We start from the raw sequence: 25,750 nt of genomic DNA on the forward strand, positions 1-25,750 counted from the left end.
AATAGAGATTTGATTTCTCCTAAAATATATTCCACATGATTGCAAATAGCACCGAAATTCTCATTAACACACTCGGGAGAAGTGAGGGAGACGAGGTCTCCAAAATACCTTATTTCTAAACTTACTCACAATTCTCTCTAATCGTAGTATGTCTATACTATGTGAGTATTTTTATTTGTCACAAAGTACATCAAGTATGATAACTAAGGTTTCGCCACAATAGAAATCAAGCATTCAAATGAGCAATTAGATTCAAATAACATGAATTGCAATTAAGAAGACAATTAAAACATAAAGGTCCACAACTAATATTGAAAGATTAAACCTTAGAGTTCAACTATGCCCAAACATTTACAAAATTAATCCTCCATTAAAGTAGAGCAACAATCCAATCCAAATGAAATGAAATACACGAAGAGAATAATAAAACCCCCTCAAAGCTCGCAATCTCCTTGGATGGATGAAGTTCTTCGAAGATTCCCCAATATCACCTCAAAAATCTCTCCGCGAACGGCTCCCTTGAAGCTTTGGAACTTAGTCTAATCTCTCCCTCTTTCTCTCTTCTCTCGGACAAGATATGAAATAAAAGACCCATAAATCAAAGAGTAGAGAAGAAGATCCCCAAAAGCCCTAATTTCTAGCATTTATAACATAGAAATTGGGGGTTCTTACGGCTATGATCATAGGTAATTACGGCTTAATGCTTACGATCGTAACAGTGCATGTAACAATACCATAATAGTGATTTATAACAGTACAATGAACAACACACTGCTATAGTAATGCTCGTAATGACCCGACCATAAGTCACTCTAAAATCTTTGTTTTTCTTCAAAAATTAGCTCAAATCACCTCAAACTTGCTCTTCTTTACCTGTATGTCGTCATTCTAGTCTGAAAACAAAATAGAAGCTAATTAAGCATCAAATTCAATCATGCATCAACAATTTCATACAAAGTGTTATAAATAATAGTAATCAAATACATTCATTCAAATACTTATAACATACCATTGCACCAAAGGAAGTCAGGAGGAGTAGCTCATTAATGGCCTTAATAAGTATACATTTTTAAAAACTTTTTTATGTCCTTAATTATTTATTTATATAACTAATTTAAAGTGATAATTTTTAAATTTATCTTTACCATTCTATTTAAATATATTATTCTACACTACTGTTTTTTTTTTAAATGCAAAACTTTAATTAATAAAAAAATTGGGTAAAATGAGAATAATAATTTAAAGTGATAATTTTTAAATTTATCTTTACCATCCTATAACAAGAGGGTTCTCTCTCTAGATACAACTAGAAGTTTATAATAAAAAAGCATAACACATCAACAAGATGCTCACAAACAACACACACATGGTTTTTTTCATGGAATTGAAAGGTTTTTCACACTAAAATTAGTGTATTTGCATCGTTGTTTGCATTTGTCGAGTTTTCCACACTAAAAAAAGGAGGTCATATGCCCACATATAAGCCACATGACATTGCTAGAAACCCATACAATTCCTTGTGTCCCACACAGAGTGCATTCAAGGCGTCAGAGAAGCATGCCGGCAGTCTACATGCCAGCAATCGAATCAAAACAACTAACATAAGTAAATAACAATAAATATTTTAACAACTAGTAAATAAAAGTAACCAATAGGAAAAAGAGTACAACAAGAACATGGATGCCTATAGTGGAAATAACTCTTCTACATATACCCGGATGAAAACATTAAGGCTAGCCTACATCCGGCAGTCAAATCAATGTGAATCAAGGTTGCTTGTCTTCTTGTGTATGGAAGGCCCTGAAAATTGTATGCTCCTTTGTACCGTTGCTATAGAGTGCTCCAACTATTGCTTTTTGCTAGTAGGGGCTGCATCCACCCAAAAGAAAATATGAGATTTATTTTTTAGATGACTAAAGTAGAAAATTAAAATTTTGCAATTGAAAATATATTTACCAAATATACTAAGGGGTTGTTTGGTTGTTTGTAATTGAAATTACAGTGTAATTGAAAGAGATGTATTTCAACTTACATCACTGCTGTTTTGTTTGTTGTAACTGAAAATGCTCAATTTACTTTTTATTTGTTTTTTTATATAATTTTAAAGTTATAATTACCATGTAAGTGGTATTAATTTTATCACTTGGAAATATTTATAATTATATTTTAAATACACTTACTCCATTAATTATTTTTATAATATCTTCAATTATAAAAATATTTTATTATAAAATTATTTAATTATATAGATATTAAATTATACAAATATAATATTTTTTTAATTTTATTACTTCAAAGAATTTATAATTAATTTTTAAAAACAATATAATATTTTCAATTATAAAATGTTTTGTCGTAAAAATATTTAATTATATAAATATTAGTTTATAGAAATAATTAATATTTTTTAATTTGATTTCATAAAAAAATTTATAATTAAATTTAAATGTGATTTATTTTATTAAATATTATTATAATTAAATATGAGATGAATATAACAGTGAATAGATACCACATACATCACTGCATTTTAATTTACAGCAAATTTGGTTGTAAATTGAAATGCTGCAAAAGTATAATAAAGTACAAAATATTTTGCATATAAAACTCATTTTACAGAAAATTAGACAGTATTTTATATGTAAAATCAGTTACATTACAACTACTTACAGCTACTTACATGTAAAATCAATGAATACTTTTGCTAGTAGGGATCAAGAGGCTTTGCTGGAGTTGTTTAGATTTGGAGAAACCAATTACTCCAAAGGCCTTACTAGAGGAGTTTAGAAATATTTATTACACAAATTGTTTTATAAGTAAAATAATCAACTATTTTGATAGATGAGTAATGCTATATAGAACGAAAACATCACACGAAACCAGCCACACGAATGATGTGGCTGGTGACGTGTTTTTTTTTTTAATTAAAAAAAATTAAAAAGAGAAGAGAGATCACGTGTTCTCTCTTCCCTTGGGCAAAATCGTAACTTGCCCTCATTTATGTGGCTCTCTCTCGTGTGGGTCTCGGCCGCCGCTTCCCTCCGGGGCGACCGGCTGCCTCTTCTCTCCGGGGCGACCGGCCGCCTTTTCCTTCCATCGCGACCGGCCACCTTTTCCCTCCCCCGTGACCGGCTGCCTCTTCCCTCTCCCGCGACCGGTCGCCTCTTCCTTCCATCGCGACCGGCTGCCTCTTTCCTCCCCCGCGACCAGGCGCCTCTCCTGGTCTTCTGAGGAGGAAGCCGCAGCCGGGACGGGCCTGGGAGCGGGGATGGGCAGCGGGCCGGGGGCAGGGCCGAGGCAGGGAGAAACGTGGGCGGGAGCAGGAGAGCAGATCTGAGGGCCGGAACGGGGAGACCAAGATCGGCCGGGAGCATACACTCAAACGAGAGAGAGAGAGAGAGAAAGAGAGAGAGAAGAGAGAACACGTGATCTCTCTTCTCTTTTTAATTTTTTTTTTAATTAAAAAAAAACACGTCACCAGCCACGTCATTCGTGTGGCTGGTTTCGTGTGATGTTTTCGTTCTATATAGCATTACTCTTGATAGATACAGAACAAAATTAACACCGGCTGTTTTGTTATGTTTGTTTGGGTGTATGCACTTATAAATGCTATTGATTTATGAGATAGGGCCAAGGATTTATGATCATTGGCTACATTAATGGGGGATAAATTATTTTTCATGGAAGATGTTCATTATTTTTTTTTCAAAAATGTTTTTTAAAAAATACTAAAGCATATTATTTTTTTAATAACTCTGATTTTGTTAGAATCACAACCAATTAATCATGTTTTTTTTTCTCTATGTTCGAAAAATCAAATCCAATTAATGGTGCTTCAAATTAAATTTTAAGTTTTTAAAAGATTTTAATTTGTTTAGCATTTAGGCTGTTCATTAACTAATTTAATTTTTTATTACATCACATTCTAACAAAGGCATGAAAGAAAATAATACAGTAACCACTACAACAAATTCAATTTTTAGTGATAAACAAAAGTTATCACTAAAAGCATTCATTTTAATCACAATTAGTAATAGTAGTAAATTTTAGAAGTCGTCACCTCCCGTCACAAATACCTCCGATGCTAAAATAAGAGTGACCATTTCAGACAAATGGTCACAATTACTCCATATATTTGTGACCAATTTCAGGATACTAACAAATTTAATATTTGTGACAAACCGATGTGGCTACAATAACCTTATTTATTTATGTCAATTTTTTTGACACAAAAAAATTTTAATTGTGATTAATAAAGTGCTCACAATAATTTATTCAGTTGTGTCAATTTTGTTGACACAAGAAAAATGCTAAATTGTAACGAAAAAGTCGTCACAATAATCTATTTTATTGTGACAAAATTGTTGACTCTGAAAAAATTCAATAATGACAAAATGTTTTTGTCAATAGTAATATTTTTATTAGTGACCACTACTTTATTACTAATATTACTTTAAGATATAGTTATATGTTTATATTGTCACAAATAAAATTATTAATTTTAAAATAATATTGTCACTTAAATAAAAATTATATTATGCTAATTTTTTCACTAATATAATTAATTATTTGTGATAAATATAAAGTTATATTTTCGATATTTTTTTTAAAACAAATTTTTAGTAGCAAAAATATTGTCACACAAGCAAATAAAGTATTTAATATTATATGAAAACAAATAAATACATGTCATCACAATATACGAAATTCAATTTTGAATATATAAAATTGGAATTTTTGATATCCAAAATACAATTATAAAATTATCCTTAAAAAAAAGATTATAAAATTATCCTAAATTTGGAGATGAAGTACTCTTTTATGCATTTGAATCTTCACTTTTACTTTTCATCCTCAACTTCGGCTAGAATTTGACTCCTTTATTGGGACTTTAATGTTATTCACTTTCCTTGATGTTTATTCTGCACATTTAGGGAAAAAGTAAGAACCTAATGAAATAATTTTAAAAATTAAAAAAATTCTAATTTAATTAAACTTTCATATCATTGTTTCTTCTCAATTGAGACAAATTCCATGTTGCATTTGGCTTTTGTGATTTTCAATAGTAAAAAAATCATCAAAAAAAAATCACATAATCAAAATCTAAATAATATATTCCTATGATGAACTTGAATCCAAGATTTAAAGTATCGAAAAAGAAACACTAACAAACAATCATCATTGAAAAAATTCATAAAACCTAACTTTGAAGATTAGAAAACGCAAAACAAAAAAAAAAAATAATTATCTCGTATCCATTGCATAAAATAAGCAAAAGAATTTAAGAAAATAAAACTAAGCAAATCTTGTGGCCATCAATAACATGTATCTTTACATTAAAGGTTAGTTGAGTCACTTTAATTCTTCTAATCAAATGAAGGTGAACCCTTGCCATTGATCTCCATAGGCACATAATTACTCGAGGCATCATTCTTTTTATATGTTAAATTCATTGAAGATATATCTTTTTAAATTTTAATTTTTTTAAAAAATTATATAATCTAGATTTTGTTTTGTGAGATTTGGTAAATCTCTATTTAATTTCAATTTTTAAAATCTTTCTCTATTCCTATAAATCCTAGGTATAATCAAAATTAAAAGCTTGTTTTCTATCACTTAAAATATCAATTTTAGGGATTGGGTAAACAATAACAACTGCAAAACAATGAATTCGGAGGATATTTTTCTTATTGATTTTTATTTCATATTTTTAAAATTAGAATAGTTTTTCTTTTAAAATTTGAATAGTCTTTCTTGTAAAAAAGACGTTTATATAAATATATATATATATATATATAGACACACACATATCGAATTTGATCCTAAAATATGTTAAATATACTTTAGATTTTTTTGTGACAATATTTAGTAGATATTAATAGTTGGATTTTTCATGACAAAAAATGTGATCACAAAAAAATAAAATGACCATTGTCGAAGAACACTTTCGTCACAACAAATAAAAATATTATTTACGACACTATAGGTATATTAATAGTGACAACGTAATTGTTTGAGATCCTAAATAGTCACAAATATAACAGTTTTATTAACAAAAAAAAATCATCACAATTAACTTAAACAATAGTGTTAATTAATTTTTTTATCACAAAAAACTTCATATTTGCGACAAAATGATTGATAGTTACAAAAAAAAAATCATGATGATATAATTTTGTAGTACAAGCATAATTTACTTTGTATATTAAAATTAGATTGGAGAAAGTCCGGCCTATATTTATACTATTTTTTTAATTTTTTTTGTTACTTTTGGTATTTTTATGTGAAAAATAGTTGTTTATTTGGTAAATGATTGATATATATATATATATATAATATTTTTCTTTGCATTGTAGATACGGGGCTACACCATTGTATCCAAAATTATCGACACAAAAGGTAAGATGTATAATTGTGATGGATACTAGATTGTCACAATTAAAATTGTAATAGTGACAAAATAATTAGATGTCACAACTAATCTAAACTATTGTGTCGGTTAACTTTTTTAGCAAAAAAAAGCCAATAGCATGGTTAAAAAAATTAATTTTTATGGCAATATCTAGTGGGCACTAAATGGCAATGATTTAAAAACCGGACCGGACCGGCCGGTTCAACCGGTTCAACCGAGAACCGGCCGGTAAACCGGTCCGGTTAGTAATATATACTACAAAAGAACCGGACCGGCCTGTTCAACCGGTTCAACCAGTGAACCGGTGAACTGGTTGGACCGGACCGGTTAATTTATTAATTTAATTAATTTATTTAATTAATTTATTTTATAATTAAAAACTTATATCAACTTAATAAACTAATTAACTCCGTCCAAATTTTAAAAAGACAAAAAAGTCAAAAAAATAAAAAACAAAATGCATAAAAAATATCAATATATTATAATTTATTATTATTAATTTATTATGATTAACTTATAATTTTACACTAATCAATAATTAAACTCATTAAAGTTAAAGTGTTAAACCAAATATTTGAATGGTTTGGTTTTAATTTTTTAATCATTATTGTTGTTGTTGTATACTTGTAGACTTATATTTTATTTAATTCTTTATTTTTCAATATTTGTTGTATAGTTGTATTTTTGTATATTTGTATTTTGAAAATTTTAATTTTATGTAAAGTTAAAACTTTATGACCTTATAAAGGTAATTTAAATTTGCAATATGTAATTTTGTATCTTTTTTTATTATTTTTTCTTTATTTTTGAAATTATTTTTTACTTATTTTTAATGTTTTTTAAATTTTTAAATATTTATTTATTTGAAAAAATTAAATCCGGTTGAACCGGCCGGTTCAACCGGTTCAACCGGTTGGACCGGAACCGGTTGCTTAACCGGTTCGACAACCGGTCCGGTTATTAAAACATTGCTAAATGGTTGAATTTTTTGTGACAAAATTATTGTAACAAAAAATATATGTTGAGTGATGGAGAATACTTTCTTCACAATAAATAAAGATTTATAGTGACAACAATATTTCTTGTCACAATTTCATATCATTCTCATCAAGAAATTTTTAACATAGTGAAAAAAATATACAATTAAGTTAAATAATAGTGTCTATTAAATTTTTTGACACAAAAAACCTAATATTTGTGAGAAAATAACCGCGTGACACAAAAATATTGTCACTAAAAATCTTAACTCTTGTAGTGAACATATCTGGGCATTTTTCTCTCATGTCTTAGATTCAAATTCTTCTCCACAGTCAATCCCTTTACTTTGGACCACTTGGTTACCATCTCTTATCTCTCAACACCGAATCCTCTGGGACCTCATCTCCTGAGCAATCTTGTGGAATATCTGGATTGAACGAAATACTCGTATTTTTCACTTGAATGCTTTACCGCATTACAACATTATTTTTAAAACCGCTAATATGCTTTTTTCTTGGTTCTCAACAGCTGCTGATAGACATCAGCAATCACTCAATGAAGCTTCTCAGAAATTAAGCACTCACTCAACTTCCTTAGTGCCAGAGTCTCAAATTCAGCTGGCGACTCTGACCCCGATGATTCTCAGTAGTAGGCACTCCTTCTGTTTGTCTAGGCAGGTCTGAGATGCCAGACAGTGTCTTTCGCCTACTAAGATTCTTCTTTTCGCTTGTCCTTTTTCTTTTGTTGTTTTTTATATCTCCTTACTCTGGTGAGAGATGTTCCCTACTTTGTACTATCGTTCTTTTATTTTAATAAATCAGTAATTTATCCACATTTATTTAGAAATAATAAAAATAAAAATAATCCAGTATAATAAACTCAAAATATTAGATTGAGCCTCCACACCAACAATGTACCATACATTCCTACAACATCAATTGAAGAGTTGACAAATATCAAACGATAATAAATTAATATATTCCATATAATTTTTTTTTTGGAACGAATAGGGGACAAGCAATCCCCAATATCAAAGGCACATATAAAAGTAAACCATTTATGTTTTTTGAATCTCCTCCAAACTTTAAATACGAGAAATGGTGAGCTACATGACTTTTTCATTTTTGAAAAAAAGTGGATAAACCATCGGTTTATTAAAAAAAAAGAAAGAAAAAAAAAAGAATACAACAGGTACATAAAGAAGAATAGACATAATTTAGAACAAGAAGTAGTTTGAGATCTCTCACCCGCGGCGAGGCACTCAGAACAAGAAAAAAGAGAAAAGAAAGAATAAACTAGAACTGTTCTCCATTCCATATATATATTTTATTTTGATCACAAGCAAGATTTTATTTAACCATCAAACTTAACAGTGCTCCAAAAGAAACTGATTAGCCAGACGAACTCTAACCCTAATCCAAAGAGTGAGATATCTCCCTAAATTTCGTTGCATGCTTTTCAAGCAGAGAAAGAAAAACATCCACGCCACCATCCGGAGACAAAGAAGGGATGAGGATTGACAATCCTTCAAAAGGCATCCATGTCAACGAAATACCACAAAGCTTCCCACCTCCACCAAAATCAACCACATCGAACACAAGCCCTAACCAGCTATCAACTTCCATATTTGGTGACAGCACATTATCGGGCTTCTCATTGCAAGCCACAAGATCTCTATCTCCGTAAACTTCACCAAAGTTAATAAACGACCGGAAATAATCATCTCCCATAACTCTCACCGCCTCACGAACAATCCCCGCTGCAGTCGTCACCCCTCCTTCAATCAATGCCCTTCCTTTTGTTTTCGGATATACATTCAAAGGCAAGTTACCGAAAAACTCCAGTGGCACCGGAGGCTGTAATCGACGCCGGACATTGACTGGTACACTCAACATAGTACACTCCTCATCATCCAACTGTCGTGCTATCGTCACTTTCCTCCATAGATACCCTGCTAGTGTCTCAAACGTGGTGTGTGTTTCAGTGTTTAATTTATTGGTCTGAGCTTTGAGCTTCATGATAAAGTCCGGAGAAAAGTGTAACAGACAAGTTGGTGATCTCACTAGGATCAACATCAGTCCCTAGTGATATTAATAAACTCATTTGGTTGAGGAGATAGGGGCATGAATTCACTCCCCCAGATGATCAAATTGCACCGGATGGGGATCCCTAGGCTTGAGCCATGACCCGATCATAGACCGGAAGTGGATCAATGGGGATACCACGCACCATCTTCCCCCATGCTACCAAGAAAGAGACCATGGACTCGGCCGTCGACACGGTGGTGGGCAGGTGACGCCAATGACCGACCCAGCCCGTACTAGAACCGATTGAGCTGAACTTATAGTAAGTGCTTTGCGTCATTGACATCAGGATGGAGGAGTCTGAAGATCGGTGAGGGAGTGAGAGGCAGGTGATCTTCTAGTTTGGATGAGACAGTAGCCTCAACGACGAGCGCACCTCCATCAGGTCTTCCGACAGTAAGAGAAGGGCGGCCACGTGAGTCAGTAGAGATGTTGGCGGTGAGAGTTGGGAAGTGGACGAGGGTCTTGGAGAGGCCGGAGATGATGCCAACGTTGGTGGAGGTGGGAGGAGTGAAGGCATAGAGGACGGCGATGTGGTAGTTGAGGGCAAAACGGTCGAAGATGGTGAAGGGAACGTCGGAAGGGTGAAAGATGGGGCTTGTGAGGATGATGGAGGAGTTTGTCACCTTCACTTCCATTAATTTGTGGGATATGAATTCTATGGGTTCTTGTTCTTTGTTTTGTGTGAATGGAAGGGGGTAGAGAAAGAGATAATGATTTATAGATGGTGAACTAGGGTGGAATAGCGGGACCCAGTCTGGTCGCACTACCTACGTGGGTAAAGACTGTTTGTCAGTTGACTTTTTTTGTTAAAGGGGAATTTCAATTGGCGTTGTACTGCACTGTATGGACCAACTGATCGTAACTTTAAGCTGGCTTTTTGGGATGAGCTGAAATCTTATCGGGGATCTCAGGGTATCCCCTGGTTGATTTGTGGGGGACTTTAATGTGATATTTTCGGAGGAAGATAAATTGTTTGGACCTTGTAATTTAGCGGACATTAGACTTCCGAATGACTTTCTACAGGATCTTAATTTACTGGAACCGCCCACTGTCGGTAGGCGGTTCACTTGGACTAACGGGCAGGAGAATCCGAACTGGGTTAAGCTTGACCGTTTTCTTGTCAGCTCTGATTGGTTGGTGCTCTTTCCCAAGTTGATTCAAAAATGTCTCCCTAGATTGGGATCTGACCATATTCCAATTCGTTTGGAGGTCGGTCTTCTTTCCTTCAATACTAAGCCTTTCCGTTATGAATTGATGTGGTCTTCGGCGGAGGGATTCAAGGAACTTGTTAATCAGTGGTGGGAATCGGAGTCACCCGTGGGCTGTGGTGAGTTTGTGATGGCCAAAAAAATGACCGCCTTGCGGGTCCACCTGCGGCGTTGGGCCAAATTATCTTTTGGCTCTATCAAGCTGAAGAAATTAGATCTGTTGCATGAACTTGATAAGGTTGATGTCTTGAAGGAGTCCAGAAGGTTGGAACCTAGGGAAGTTCAGCATGAACAGGATCTTAGGGACAAAATTGGTGAGTTGCTTAAGCTCGAGGAGATCTATTGGAAGCAGTGCTCGCGCTTACAGTGGTTGAGAGAGGGAGATGACAACACAAAATTCTTCCATGCGGTGGCAAATGGGCGCAAAAATAGAAATTCCATCGCCCTTTTGAGACATGATGGTTGTGAGGTCATCAATCCCCGTGCTATTGGTTCCATGTTTGAGGAATGTTTCAAAAGTCAATTTGGGACTAGGAGGGCTACTAGATATAATGTGGATCTACATAATTTGCTGGCTCATAAGTCCCCGGTGAACTTATTGTCATTAGAAGACCCCTTCTCCATTGAGGAGGTGAAGTCCGCTGTTTTTGAATTGGGTGGTGATAAGGCTCCGGGCCCGGATGGCTTTTCTATCCAATTCTTTAAGCAATTTTGGGAGACAATCAAACTTGACCTTTTTCATCTCTATAAGGACTTTTTTGCGGGTCGGGCCAACCTTGAGAGGATTAATTGGGCGAGTATCGCTCTTATTCCTAAAGTGGCGGGTCCAGAAGGGCCGGGTGATTATAGACCCATTAGTCTCATTAATTCCACGCTAAAAATCCTCTCTAAATTATTGGTGTCTAGGCTTGCCAAAGTTATGAATGTGTTGGTGGATGTGGAGCAATCGGCCTACCTTAAAGGTAGGTGTTTACTAGAGAATGTGCTCTGGCTAATGAATTGTTATTTAGCATTCATAAGCGTAAATTACCGGGGCACATCCTTAAAGTTGACTTTGCTAAGGCTTTTGATCATGTGGATTGGGATTTCTTGCTGGATTTGCTTAAAGTGAGGGGTTTTGGCGAGCGGTGGATTGGTTGGATTAAAAGCATTTTGGTTTCCTCTAAGGCAAACATCCTGATCAATGGATCTCCAAATGGCTATATTCGCTACATGCGAGGGCTCAGACAGGATGATCCCTTGTCCCCCCTTTTATTCATCTTGGTTACTGATGTCCTAAGTGCGATGTTTACCCATGCGCTAAATTCAAAGGTCTTAGTAGGAGTGCCTCTGGGAAACTTTAAGAGTCGGTGTAATCTTCACTTTGCGGATGATCTGTTGGTCTTGACGACGGGTGGGCTGGAGGATCTTAGAATCATTAAATTACTTCTTCTAGTTTTTGAGGGCATGACTGGTCTTGAAACCAATTTCGCGAAGACTTGTCTCTTCTCTAGTAAATGGGGCGAGCTTCCGGCATTGGATGCGGCTGAGACGTTACAATGTCAGGTTGGTCGGCTGCCAGTTACTTATTTGGGTTTACCAATCTCGGGAAAGCGGCCCCGGCGCCAGGACTGGGAGGGATTGATATTCAAAATGAAAAGTAGGCTTGCATCTTGGAAAGGAAAATTTCTTTCTCTAGGTGGAAGATTAACGTTGGTTAAATCAGTTCTTTCGGCTCTGCCTACTTACTGGATATCTGTCTTCCGTCTTCCCTCTTGGGTGATCAGAAACATTGATAGGATCAGGAGAGATTTTTTGTGGACTGGTCCGGATATTGACAACCCGTCTTGTAGGTTAGTCAGCTGGAAGAGTCTCTGTAGGCCTCGTGATCTAGGAGGGTGGGGGATTTTAGATCTGTCCACTTTTAACCAGGCGCTTTTAGGCAAATGATGGTGGAAATTCTTGTCTATCAGGAATTGGTGGATTGCGGATGTGATTAAGTTCAATTATGCTTTGTCGCACTGGGATTTGTTCCCTAGGAGGTCAAGCCGATTCTCATTCTTCTGGAAAGGAGTTTTTAGCAATGTGCCTGCACTGAGGGCGTGTATTTCTCATGGGATTCGTTCCGGGAGGGAAACTTCCTTTTGGAAGGATCCCTGGTTAAATGATGTTGCCCCTATGTTTATTTGGCCAGAGAGTTTTTTTCCTCCCGGCAACAAAACGGGACGGTACATGACTGTGCTCAAGTGTTGTCTTCTATACCTTTCTTGGAATTTTCGGGTATCCAGCGATTTATTGACCAACTCAATGCTGGGAGCGACGGGGAGAGGGATATTAAAACTTGGAAGCTCACCAAAGATGGTGATTTTTCAGTTAAGTCTTTTTACTTATTTTTGAAGGACGGGGGGTTGCGCTACCCTGTGGCCAGGTTCTTCTGGAAAAGCAAATGTTCGAAAAAGATTAATCTTTTCAATTGGTTGGCCTGGAAAAACAAAATCCTAACACTGGAGAACCTCCAGTCGAGGAGGTGTAATCGAATGCCTACGGCTACTTGTGTGTTATGTCATTCTGGCATCGAATCAGTTGATCATCTATTTCTCCATTACTCTTTTGTTTGCCGCATCTGGGATTAATTTACGTGTTTGCTGCAATTACCTGAACCACCGATATCTTTAGTTACCTTGTGGGATTCTTGGAGGATGTCTGTTCGACATTCTCTAAGGGTCATTGGGGATCTTGTGATTAAAGCTATGTTGTGGAATGTTTGGCTTGCTCGAAATGATTGTATTTTCAATGCCACTGTTCTGCATGTCCATACTGTGATTCTGAGAATTGATCGTATGGTTTTGCTATGGTGTTCTTCATTTTCAGATCGCTCTCATGAAAAGATGGCTGACTCCTTGTCCAGTATCAGCCGGAGCTTGGAGTTCTTAGGACCCCGCGCTGAGGATATGTCTGAGACTCCGACGACCGGGGAGACACTTTTGCCAAGCGAGGAGTGGGTGTTGGTTTGGTGGTCTTGGGTGGGAAGAGTTCTTCCGGCCTCCGTGGGGTTTTGTGTGGGTTGTTTTGTAACCACTACTAGTGGTTCTGTCTGTGGGTTGGTGTTGTTTTTCTTTCTCTACTTTTGGTAGAGGTTTGTACTGAGTTGGTCTTTTTCAATGAATGTGGTTTATCCATTTTTTTAAAAAACAAAAAAAACTAAATAACGGAATTTAAGGAAAAAAACATTGCTGAAATGACAGTACTCCAGATCATTAATTTCAGTGATGCGTTGACATTGTTGCAATGATATTGCTTCCTCCACATTCTATACTGCTGCATTTCCCACATGTGCTCTGTTTTTTATTAAACATTCCTGAATTAACGATACAGGTTTATAGGATGATAGTGATTAGTGACCCTAAATCTTTTTTTGAAATGCAAGTGACACTTAATCTGTAGACGTATAAAGCGAGGGACTGAAGAAAGAATTAAAAAATAAAATAATAAAATGTCAGTAATCAACTGAACAAAGTAATCTCACATGCAAGCAAGACACACCAGGCAGGCCCCAAAAAACTTCAAAACAAGAGAGCTTGGGCCACAATAAGGAGACAAACACCGCCACCTCTGTACCAGAAAACCTTTATTTTTTTATTTTTAATTGCTACAAGCCTACAAGCGGAGAAAACCATTTTTTTCTTACTATAAATAAAAAAACATGCACGTTTTTCTCTTACTATGAATAATATTCCAGCAACCCAATAAGAATTTAGATGCCTCACGTACAACTGATGTGAAGCAATACCAACATTTTTAATAATAGGATTTGATTTGACTAACACATATTTCTGTATATGACAAACTATAGTTAGCTGGTTTTTTTATTAATAGCCATATCTAATAAGCAAAATAAAATCATTTATACATATGTGTACGGAATTTGTTGAGGGGTTACTTTATTAATTGATTTGTTATGTAATGCTGTAGTATCTAATTTGATTGGGTCATCATCTGCAGCAAATAACTACTCATAGAACAAAACAAATGACCCTAATATATATTATCAATACCATGATTTACCATGAATATATAGAATCAGAAATATAAAAACTGTTTGTTATATATGTAATGTGGATGAGATTAGACATTTTCTCTCTTTTAAAAATTTAAAAGAGGAAGCATCAAGGTCCATCTATGAAGCTATACATAAGGAAAGTCATATATATATATACACACATAAGGGCACATCATCTGGGGACCTCCTTAGAAAACATTATTTAGAGACATTACAATAATCATTGGATTTACATTTAACAGTTATAATGATTCATATACAATACCAAACAGTATATAACATTTCATAAAAGTGAAAAACAATAGAAAAAAAACAACACAAACTTAATCAAATATATTTAGAAAATATTATCTAAGTACTTACTTAGATGATGTTTTCTAAATATATATATATATATATATATCGACACACACAATGATTAACTGAAACATATTACAGATATATATCTGCACACACATGCACAGTACAAAACAATATGTAAATTTTTTTTTCATTTTACACTATATTTTGTGTGTGTATTACGCGTGTGGTTTTAGAAATGTATCCATGATGTCCTTTCTAATCTGTGTACGGAGTTTTAAGAACAGTCTTTAGTATGGCTAGTGATACTAAACCAAATTATACTAGTTTTTAGAAAGAAATCTTAATTAAAAAAAATGTCCACCTTAACGCCCACGGGCAGCGTGGCAGGTCTGTATAGTGTATAATGATGGCCAGTACTGAGTGCCTATCAAGACTTCATTGGTTGGGACTTGGGAGTGCATCCACGCGAAAAGGTCTTGAAAACATGCATGTGCAGTGAGCCCAACCCACATGCACACCCGTACGCGATTATTACAACTTGATTTGGTGCAATCAGTTCCTCCATAGGTCGATCAAGTGCAACCATCACAGCTGAAACCTAGTTTTCCTATGCGAGGAATTAAGGTTGAAGGTGTCCTGCACCAATTGGCTCAAATGAGATAAATTTAAGCATTTTTATTACTCTTAACTCAAAAGCCTTTGAATATGAGCCCCTCGTCCCGAAACTGCTGACCAACCATCTAAAACTGGCGCTAATTAAGGTCTGCATGTATCTCCAACCGGTGTAGCTTATTAAACTTTGTGTCGCTAATTGACGGAATGATTTGAACTTTCATTTCTAATGGTGTTTGTGTGGTGTTTGTACTCCCTTGTACCTTGTACCCTTTTTTTTTTGTTAAACGAAAAAAAAAACTACCTCCTTTCCTTGCTTAGCAGGTTGTATACAGTGTTAAAATTTGACTGGCAATAGACCTATGAATATCTTCACCTCCCGGGATAAGAATCATAGAAACCAAGAGATAATAATGTTGGTTATGGCTTCTCATCAAATGGTTGGAATGATATGGAATCATGTTCACACCATTCATTGAAAAAAAAAAAACTAACAACAGAACATTACACAGAGTGGATGCAATGGCTGCCAACTATACGTCCCACCCACAAAAAGAAACAAAAAAACAAAACAAAAACAAAAACAAAAATCCCTTTCATGTTAGATAAGGGGAGTCGGAGTTCCGGTGACCCTGCTACAGTGGTCCCCCAGATTCCTCCGGTCTCTCGTGAGAGAAACGAGGAAGGGGACACACTGCTCATGCACCGGCTACGTGATGGCCAGTCATGTAACAGCCGTCGGTGTGCATTAAGATCATGCTTCTTCGGATCATCTTGGAACCTTGCTGGTGACTGACTCGCCTCGAGATCATAACTCTACAGATTCTCTCAATAATTCAAACCTGGAGCCATCTCAGGACACTAAGTTTAATGCATTTGCCTCAGATGAGAAGAACAAACCTTGGGATATGATTCCTACTGTGTTAAGATCATCTTCTTCTACTGATCTGATTCTGCCTCGGGATAAGGATATGCCCATTAATTCTCAAATTGATTCAACCCAATCAATTTCAGTTCAAACCTTGATCTCAAATGAGAATTCTTTGCCTCGTGATTTGATTCCCACTGAGATCATTTCATCCCCTTTTGATGAATTAAGTCTGCCTCGGGATAAGGCTAATTCAATTGATTCTCAAACTGGTTCAACTCATCCAAATTCAGTGAACCCGAATCTAACTTTGATCAAGCTTGATCAAATTGCGGATCCTAATCCAGAGATTAATCATGATCCTTTAATTCCCGATCATCTACCTAAATCTAAAGGAAAGGAGATCTCTATCCCGCTGGATCCAGATATCTCTAACATTGATAATTTACCGGCTCACTTGAAACCCCTACCGCCGACGATTTCCATTCCAGATGGGTACAAATGGATCTTTATTCATGGCGGTTGGTCTTTGATTCCTAGTATCAACTCAGATAAGTTCTACTCTCAAGATCCATCTCCCCCTATTACCCCTTTGAATGATCATTCTGATGAAGAGCTAGTTGACTGGGGTGATGATGACGACCTTCCTATTGATGTGTTAGCAGATGATGATCATATTCTGAGTGAGGAGAATCTTTCACAGTTAGAAACTGACATTCTCAAAGAAGATTTACTTGTAGATCATTTGACTGTTCCCGGGAACTCTTCACTCATTGAGAAGGATTCTTCTTCAATTAAGCTTGTGGAGGCGGCTCCTGACATCTCAGTAACTAATAAGCAACTTGCAAATCCTTCCACGCTTCCTCAGAATCAGAAACAAATTAGGAGGAGCAATCGCACTAAGAAACCTTCTGGTCGTTGGAACGAAGATGCCGGGTTTATTCCTCATCCACCCAGATCATCAAAGAAAAAAGTCCCGGAAGATCCCAGAGACGGTACGTCTAATTCCTTTAATGCAGTTGTTTTTTCGTCCTGGACTGATGCTCAATTCTTTAATTATAGCAATGCTTGTGGTGTTAAATTTCAAGGATCTCCTCGCCATAAGTATGAATGCTTAGATAAAGTTCGTAGACTTGAATCTGCTAGGGCTGGAACTTCATCTTCTTCAACTGGATCTCCTTCGAGATCCAATTGCTAGAACCCTACTGTATTTAATGATTATTTTATGTTGGAATGTTCGTGGTCTTGGCAGACCCTCTAAACGCCACTTAGTTAAAGACATCATATTTTCTTCCCGAGCAAATATTGTATGTTTACAAGAAACCAAACTACAAGATATTCATAGCTCTATCTGGAGATCTATTGGTGGCTCGAGACTGAACTCTTTCGAGTTTCTCCCTGCCATAGGCTCCGCAGGTGGCATCATTATTGCTTGGGATTGCGCCCATGTTTATGGTAATCTAATTCACAAAGGAACTTTCTCCATTACTATTGATTTCACAAATCTCCACACAAACACTAAATGGGTTTGCACTAGTGTTTATGGACATAATGCAAACTTTATCAGGGCTGATTTCTGGAACGAAATTCGCACAATAAGAAACTTACACAATCTACCCTGGGTAATCAGTGGAGACTTCAATACTTCTTTCACTTCGGAAGATAAAAATAAAGGAGACCCTAATCCTAGGGATATAGCTAATTCACAAAAGATTCTAGGTGATCTCAATCTTATTGATCCTCCTTTACATGGCCGTAAATTCACATGGACTAATGGACAACCTGATCTAATCTGGGTCAGACTAGATAGATTCCTCTACTCTCACAACTGGCCGCTATTATTTCCCAGTTCCTACCAAAGTGCTTTACCAAGAATTGGTTCTGATCATTCCCCTATTTACCTGGAATTTGGTAATCATCCCACTCGAGCTAGAATATTCAAACTTGAAAAATTTTGGTACACTAATGACCAATTAGAGATTTTAATTCAAGAATGGTGGTCGAATCATAATTTTGTTGGTTGTGGTGCTTACATAATTTCCAAAAAACTCGCTTCTTTAAAATCAAATCTACGCCGTTGGCAAAGGAAAATTTTGGAGCTTCCAACATTCACAAAAAAAGTTTGCTTTCTGAACTGAATTCACTTGATTCCTTGCATGAAAGAGGGACACTTTCTGAGGATGATTCCAATCGTTTAACTCATATCCGATCTGAACTATACACTTTACTAAAACAAGAGGAGATCTTTTGGAAGCAGCAATCCCGGAATACATGGCTTAAAGAGGGAGATGCAAACACAAAAATTTCACTTACTTGCTAATGGCAAAAGGAATAAAAACCTTATTCCCCGCATTAGAAGTAACGGGAGTTGGATTGAAGGAAATCAAGAAATTGGGGAAGTCTTCACTGAACATTTTCAAGCCCTACTTGGCACCCCAATTACTCATCGTTTCATGCTCAACTGCATTATCTATTTAATTTCAAAGATAGAGTTGTTTTTTCTTCACTTGAACTTCCATTCTCAACTGAAGAAATTAAAAATGCCGTGTTTGATTTAAATGTGGATAAGGCCCCAGGTCCAGATGGATTCCCATTTTTTTTTTGTCAAAAACACTGGAGCCTCATTCAGGAGGACCTCATCAACCTTTGTCGTGATTTTTATGACGGTTCCATTAATTTTGAACGACTTAATTGGGTTCACATTGCTCTTATTGCCAAATCAAATGCATCAATTGAGGTTTCCGACTTTAGACCCATCAGTCTTATTAACTCTACTTGTAAAATCATTTCCAAAATTCTTGCTTCTAGGCTGAGTTACAAGATTGGGGATCTAGTTGATAACTCTCAATCTGGATTCATTAAGGGCAGATGTATTGCAGATAACATAATTGCTGCCCAAGAAGTGATTTTTAACCTCCAAAAAAAGAAACTTCTCGGCTTTGCCTTTAAAGTGGACTTTGCTAAAGCTTTTGATTCTCTAGACTGGAATTTTCTACTTGAGATTCTAAGGGCCAGAGGTTTTGGCAATCGCTGGATTTCTTGGATACACACCATTCTCTCAACTGCTAAAACACAAATACTCATTAATGGTACACCTCAGGGTTATATTCGATGCAAAAGAGGGTTAAGACAAGGTGAACCTCTTTCCCCTCTGCTATTTGCTTTAGCTGCTGATACTCTTAGTGCTATGTTCAACCATGCTATCAATTCCAAAGTTTTGGTTGGAGTTCAACTTGATTATTCAAACAGCATCTGTTAACTACAATATACAGATGATCTACTGATTTTCTCGGCTGGAGGACATGAGGACCTCAAAATTATCAAATTAATATTTTATCTCTTCGAAGGTTGCTCCGGTCTTTCAATTAACTATTCTAAAAGCTGTCTGTATTCCACTAATTTTGGTTACCAACCACACTTTTCCTCAGCTAGAATACTTAATTGCAATAGAGATTGTCTACCAATTACATACCTGGGTATACCACTTACGGGTCGACGACCTAGACGACAAGACTGGACAAAGTTAATTGAATCCATTCGTTCTAGGCTCACTCCCAGGAAAACAAATTATCTTTCTCTGGGGGGTCGTCTTACCCTCATCAACTCTGTTTTATCATCTCTCCCAGTTTACTGGATGTCAGTTTTCAAATTACCAGCCTGGGTAATCCATGAGATCGATAAAATCAGGAGAGATTTTCTTTGGAAGGGTCCAGATCTGGGATCTAAGGGGATAAGGTTGATTGCCTGGAAAAGAATTTGTAGACCCCGCAGCATGGGCAGTTGGGGAATTCTTGATCTCTAGGTTTTCAATAATGCTTTATTAGGTAAGTGGTGGTGGAAGCTCACCACCAAGCCGGTCTCCTGTTGGTCAAAAATTGTCTTTGCCAACTATGTGATAAGAGATGCACCTGATATTTTATATCATATCCCACCAAGAAATAAATCTTTCTTCTGGGCTGGAATTAATGCCATTCTACCCTCCTTTCGAATCTGCATATCCAAATCAATTGGAAATGGTGACAAAACTCTATTCTGGTATGATAAATGGCTTGAGGGTCAATCCCCAAAAGACCGTTGGACATCACTTTTCTTGGACTGCTCTTATCCTTGGATTACTTTAAGACAATTCATTCACATAATTAATTCCGGTTGTAATCTATTCCGGACAGCCTACGTTGATGACTTCACCGTATTAATGAATTTTTTTTCCGGACTGTGCAATTGATCAAGAGGACTTTTATACCTGGCCTCTTGATAAAAACGGAACCTTCTCTGTCAAATCTTTCTATAATTTTTTAATTGATGGAAGAATTCGCAGTCAACTTTATTCCAAATTCTGGAAGACAAATACCCCTAGCAAAATAACATTATTTTATTGGCTTGCCTGAGAAAACAAAATTCTTACTCTCGATAACCTTTTCAAAAAAGGTTGCAATCCCAATGCTACTGACACATGTATTCTAAGTCATAATAACTCAGAAACAGTAGATCATCTTTTTATTGATTGTTCGTTTTCGGAGAGAATTTGGTCTTTTTTCCGATATTTGTTTGATATTGCTACTCTCCCATCCTCTGTCAACAAACATTTGGACCATTTGGATCCCCTTCTTAAATTCTAATTCAAGGATACTCTCAGACTTATGCACTAGAGCCATATTCTAGAATATCTGGCTGGAAGGCAACAATCGTATTTTTAACCAAAAATATTCATCCATTATTTCTATACTCTATAAGACAGCTAACATGCTTCTTTCTTGGATTTCTGCAGACTCGGTGCCTTTTCAGCAAGAACCATCTGATGCTGCCCAAAAGATCAAGCATTCCCTTAACTTCCTGAGCTCCAGATCCACTGATTCTTCAGGTGAATTGGCGCATACCACAAACCGGGAGTAATCTGCTTCTCTTTTGTTGCTCGACAGGCCTTTGTCTCCAGATGGTGAACTTCGCCAGCTCAGCTCGTTATCTTTTCCCTCACCTTCATTATTGCTTTTTTTTCTAGTTCTGTTTACTGTTATTCTCATCCCTGGTGAGGATACCAACTTCTCTTATTGTTGCTTGTCAGTTTGGTTTATTTTACTTCCGTACCGATACTCTCTGTCCCTCTCTTTATTTCTAATAAATTTGTGGTTTATCCACTTTATTCAAAAAAAAAAAAAAATCCCTTTCAGTATATCAGAAGGCATATATAAGACATGCCACAAGATGTGTTTCACAGCTCAAGATGACGCCCATATCAGCCGGCATCAATCGCCATGCCCTTGGAATGCACTAGAAACACACATGCCTTAAAAGAGCCAAATCACCATTGACTGAAAAACAAAAGAATGCTAATAGTAGTAGTAGTAGCACTTTTTCAAACAAGACCCAAAACACAAAAACAAAAAAAAATACTAAAAAGATAGTTTTGAATGGTTGACTTACACACAACAGGTCCACTACAATCACAAGACCTACAACAATAGAGAAGGGTACAGTTTTTCAATCTGAAATATTGCCTACTCTACCACTAGTTTAGTAAAGAGATGATACATCATTGCTGAGGCTTTCCATCAAAGCTAAGAGGCTGCTGATAGAACGGAGCCTGCATAAGACGGCAAACAATTAAAGCAATACCATGTTCAACAAAAGCTGAGTCTAAAAGTGCCTACCTGGAACACGGCATGCCTGAAATGTTCATAGGAATGGGCATAAAACATGGCAGTGCTAGGCCATTGCATGTAGACAGCATCCCTGGAAGTCTGGTTGCATCCGAAAGCACAAAATGGGCCTCTAACTGGGTTTGATTGGCTAAAACTCATTGAGGATTGGACCCTAGGCACCTGAGGGAAACCCGCTTCATATGGCATCAACGGAGACTGAACAACATTGCATGCCCCCACACCGAAGGTTGGGCTAAATGAGAAACTCCTTGCATATCTGCATCCCATTCACACAGCACGTTCGGCATCATTGATCAAATAGGAAATGGCAAAATGTAAGCAAATAGCCCCGCTATACCTGTCATAACTCCGATCATAGTCTGGATCATTTCGATCCTTCTCCTTGTCTCTGAAAATGGCCACTCTGGAAGCACCATCTTTTGGGCTGGTCTTTTCACCTTCATCAGCCCAAGTCCTGCAATTTTCCTGTTCATCTGCGCTTTCATAAATATTTCCATCTTCAGCTGCAACCATACAAGAACCCTCAACTTCTGGACTGCTAAAACAACTAAAAATGCGAGCTCGAGCTTTGTCATATTCTTCTTTCCTCTCTTCCACAGTTCTCACTTGACTCTTCTTTGCTTCTAGGTCAACTCCACCGCCAGATGAAGCTTTATTTGGCCTCGCCTTAATAGCAATGTTAACTCGTCCAATATTTTCAGTTTCAGCCTGTTTCGTAGGAATATCCGATAGATGGACAGATGGAAATCTACTTTCAGGTATTTTCATTGCTAATATTCTGTTGCCTGAACCATCTAAACCATTGTCTAGCAATAGGGTCTGTAGACCATAGTACTGAGCAACACGATGTGCAGCACAACGAAGATATGATGTGGGAAAATGCTGGAATTCAAATTGATATTGTTCAGGGTTCTGCATGAACCTTTGGATATCCAATTCCATCCGCAAAACTACGATTTGATTACAACTATTAGTTTTTGACTATCTACCTTTATTTTCTCCAAAACGAAACATGACAGTCATAACTTCAAACTGTGTCAAGTTGTTGTATACAACTACAGTTCAACACATTCAGAAATAAAGGTATGCAATAAACAAAACATCTTTTTAATCCCATCATGTGGTTGACTCCCATATCCACGCTGTTAAGAGTTGTAAGCAGCACAAAACCAGTCACAATATCTATTTGAAAACCCCAAAACTAGTCCGTGTAACTTAAAATATAATGCAGGGATACTTGAACTGAAACAGCAGGCACACAAGAGAGTCTCTCAAATATCACACATGCAACAAAGCTAATATATGATATGAGGAAACACTTGAGAACAGCATTCACAAATCTACAATTCCATCCATAAAGTTAATTTCGCAATCAATCATTAACTATTCAAGAGTAGGAGCTAAAAGAAAAGCATAACCTCAACTAGGTCAACAAAAGCTAGTTGATGATAACCAACCTAGCAAAAAAAATAATGAACAATCTAAGCCGAGAGTAGTAGTGACAGGATGAGAAATGGCAACTTACTACATACTCCAGGAGTAGAAAAGTGCGATATCAATAAAATATATACATCACTGCCATCACTGACCATAAGCTTTTCTATCAATTGGTAAAATAAAACTAGGATTACAGAGCATTGGGTGATTTCAGAAGGAAGCGAGCAAATGTGGAAACATTGTCCCTACCTAAACATTTCAACATGGAACCCACCTACAATAGTTTGCCAACAAAACAAAGTATCCAATGATCTGACTCATAAGGATAACCCAGATTTGAAGTTTGAACAGATCTAGTGGCCCATTTAGATATAATAACTTATAAACAGATAAGTATACTGTATACCTAATCAAAATATATTGTATAGTGTCATTCCTACTTATAATTCACATGGACTTTCTAAGTTTATATCATGAAATTTAAATATGAATGCAAAACCAAAGATCATCAAGAAGACAACAGATACGTTTTTTATTTATGAACCCAATACATCAATCCGTCATAAGCACAGTTAACTCCTCAAAAATACTTTGGATTCCATATAAATATACATGAAAAAAAAAAAGGAACTTGTTTATTTAAAATATAACAAGAATTCCGTCTCACATGAACTATATAAATTGAAAATAAATAAATAATAATTCACCATAAAGACGAAATTAACTTTCGAAATTCAAATTCAAAAATTATATTAGATAAAGAATTGGCTTTCAAAGCATCACAAATCCCTCAGATAAATAAAACCAAGCAATCAATTCCAGTAACCACGAAAATTAACCAATTATTTAAATTTAAAAAAAACAAAAAAAACAAAATCATCCCCAAAAGAAACCCTACCCCAAAAAACTCGGCGCCAAATCTAAGTCACCAAATTCATCAAACCCAAACCCTAGATTACGAACACTAAACTCATCCAACAATCAAAGAATACAAAGAGAGATATAAATACAAACCTGTAAGCCGATGCCGAGGATTCTGGAGAGCCTCGACGAGGAAGGGATCCACCCGGGGCTGGGGATGAGCAACACGACCCTCCTCCACCTTCTCCACAACGACCCCATGGATCTCCGGAACCTCCATGATGGCGACGAGAGAGCTAGAGATAGAGATAGAGGGAGAGAAAGAGAGAAGCAAGGGGGAACACCTCGATCCCTCTTCTCTCCCGCTCCTCCCCCGCTCGACGTGGGAGAAGACCACCCCCCGATCCCACTGCTCGATGGATATAGGAACAACAAAGAGAAAGAGAGCTACTCGGATTAGAACACCGAAACTCGACGGCCCAGATCTTTTCTTTTCGATCTCGGACCAATCATTGCGGACATCTCCACCGTCCGTTTTGGGGATATGTTAACTAATAGCGAACCTAGATCCGTTTTTATTTTGTTTTATTATTTATTTCTGTCTTTTATTCAATTCCCTATAAAAAAAATTAAATTAATTAACTATGATAATTAATTATGTTAAGATGGGCCGTGGGCTTGTGGGCTTGCTTTATAATGTAATAATTAGTTTTTATTTATCTATTTTATAAATTGATTAAATACATTTTACTTTCATTTGATTTTGAGTAAATTGCGCCTACGAGTGTTTAGTTATAAGTAATACATTATTTGATGATTATAAAAAACATTTATGTGTCTAGATTTAGATCTTAGAATGATGTAAATGTTTATTTTATAATTTTTTATATCCAATTATTTCTGGATAATAATGTAATTATCCTTTATACTTGAACAAACTAGTTTAGTCTTAAAAAAAAAAGAATAATAGAAATATAAAAAGAAAAATTATTTTTATTTAAACATAGTCTGAAATCCTAAGAAGAAGAGCTCCATGGATAAAGGAATTCTCTCACAATATGTTTGCATTTTGATAAGGTAAACTGGTAAAGGCTAGATCTATTTCTATAGAATTTTTTGAGCGAATAAAGAGGCAACAACCTGTTGATTCTTTTCCAACTCTTGATATTATATTAATCTCACCCTCATTAAACTAAAACAATGTTTTTTTTTTTAATTTATTTGGAGAAGTCAAATGCAAGTCACTGTTCTTTTTTTATTATTTAATCAGATCCAGACAACATAA

General features: G+C 36.0%; 3 protein-coding genes across 4 annotated transcripts; all 3 read right to left on the bottom strand.

Annotated features, from left to right (window-relative positions):
* Nucleotides 1–8,802: 8,802 nt before the first annotated feature.
* Nucleotides 8,803–9,408, bottom strand: LOC120249362 (tryptamine hydroxycinnamoyltransferase 2-like). The gene has a single exon (XM_039257854.1). The coding sequence runs from the start codon at nucleotides 9,406–9,408 to the stop codon at nucleotides 8,803–8,805; it is 606 nt and encodes a 201-aa protein (XP_039113788.1).
* Nucleotides 9,409–9,731: 323 nt separating this feature from the next.
* Nucleotides 9,732–10,112, bottom strand: LOC120249363 (agmatine hydroxycinnamoyltransferase 1-like). Its single transcript, XM_039257855.1, has one exon. The coding sequence runs from the start codon at nucleotides 10,110–10,112 to the stop codon at nucleotides 9,732–9,734; it is 381 nt and encodes a 126-aa protein (XP_039113789.1).
* An 11,726-nt stretch (nucleotides 10,113–21,838) lies between these two features.
* Nucleotides 21,839–24,895, bottom strand: LOC120249920 (cAMP-regulated phosphoprotein 21-like). 2 transcript variants are annotated; one of them, XM_039258631.1, is made up of 4 exons: nucleotides 24,619–24,895; nucleotides 22,505–23,117; nucleotides 22,156–22,423; nucleotides 21,839–22,088 (listed from the first exon to the last, which is right to left on the bottom strand). In XM_039258631.1, exons 1-4 carry the CDS (start codon nucleotides 24,743–24,745, stop codon nucleotides 22,038–22,040), a joined length of 1,059 nt encoding a protein of 352 aa, XP_039114565.1. In that variant the 5' UTR covers nucleotides 24,746–24,895; the 3' UTR covers nucleotides 21,839–22,037. The 2 variants fall into 2 exon arrangements, with proteins under 2 accessions (XP_039114565.1, XP_039114564.1); XM_039258630.1 differs by having other exon boundaries at nucleotides 22,505–23,049; nucleotides 24,619–24,894.
* Between the last annotated feature and the right edge of the window lie 855 nt (nucleotides 24,896–25,750).

Source organism: Dioscorea cayenensis, chromosome 19 (genome assembly GCF_009730915.1).
Source record: "Dioscorea cayenensis subsp. rotundata cultivar TDr96_F1 chromosome 19, TDr96_F1_v2_PseudoChromosome.rev07_lg8_w22 25.fasta, whole genome shotgun sequence".
Lineage (NCBI taxonomy): Eukaryota > Viridiplantae > Streptophyta > Magnoliopsida > Dioscoreales > Dioscoreaceae > Dioscorea > Dioscorea cayenensis.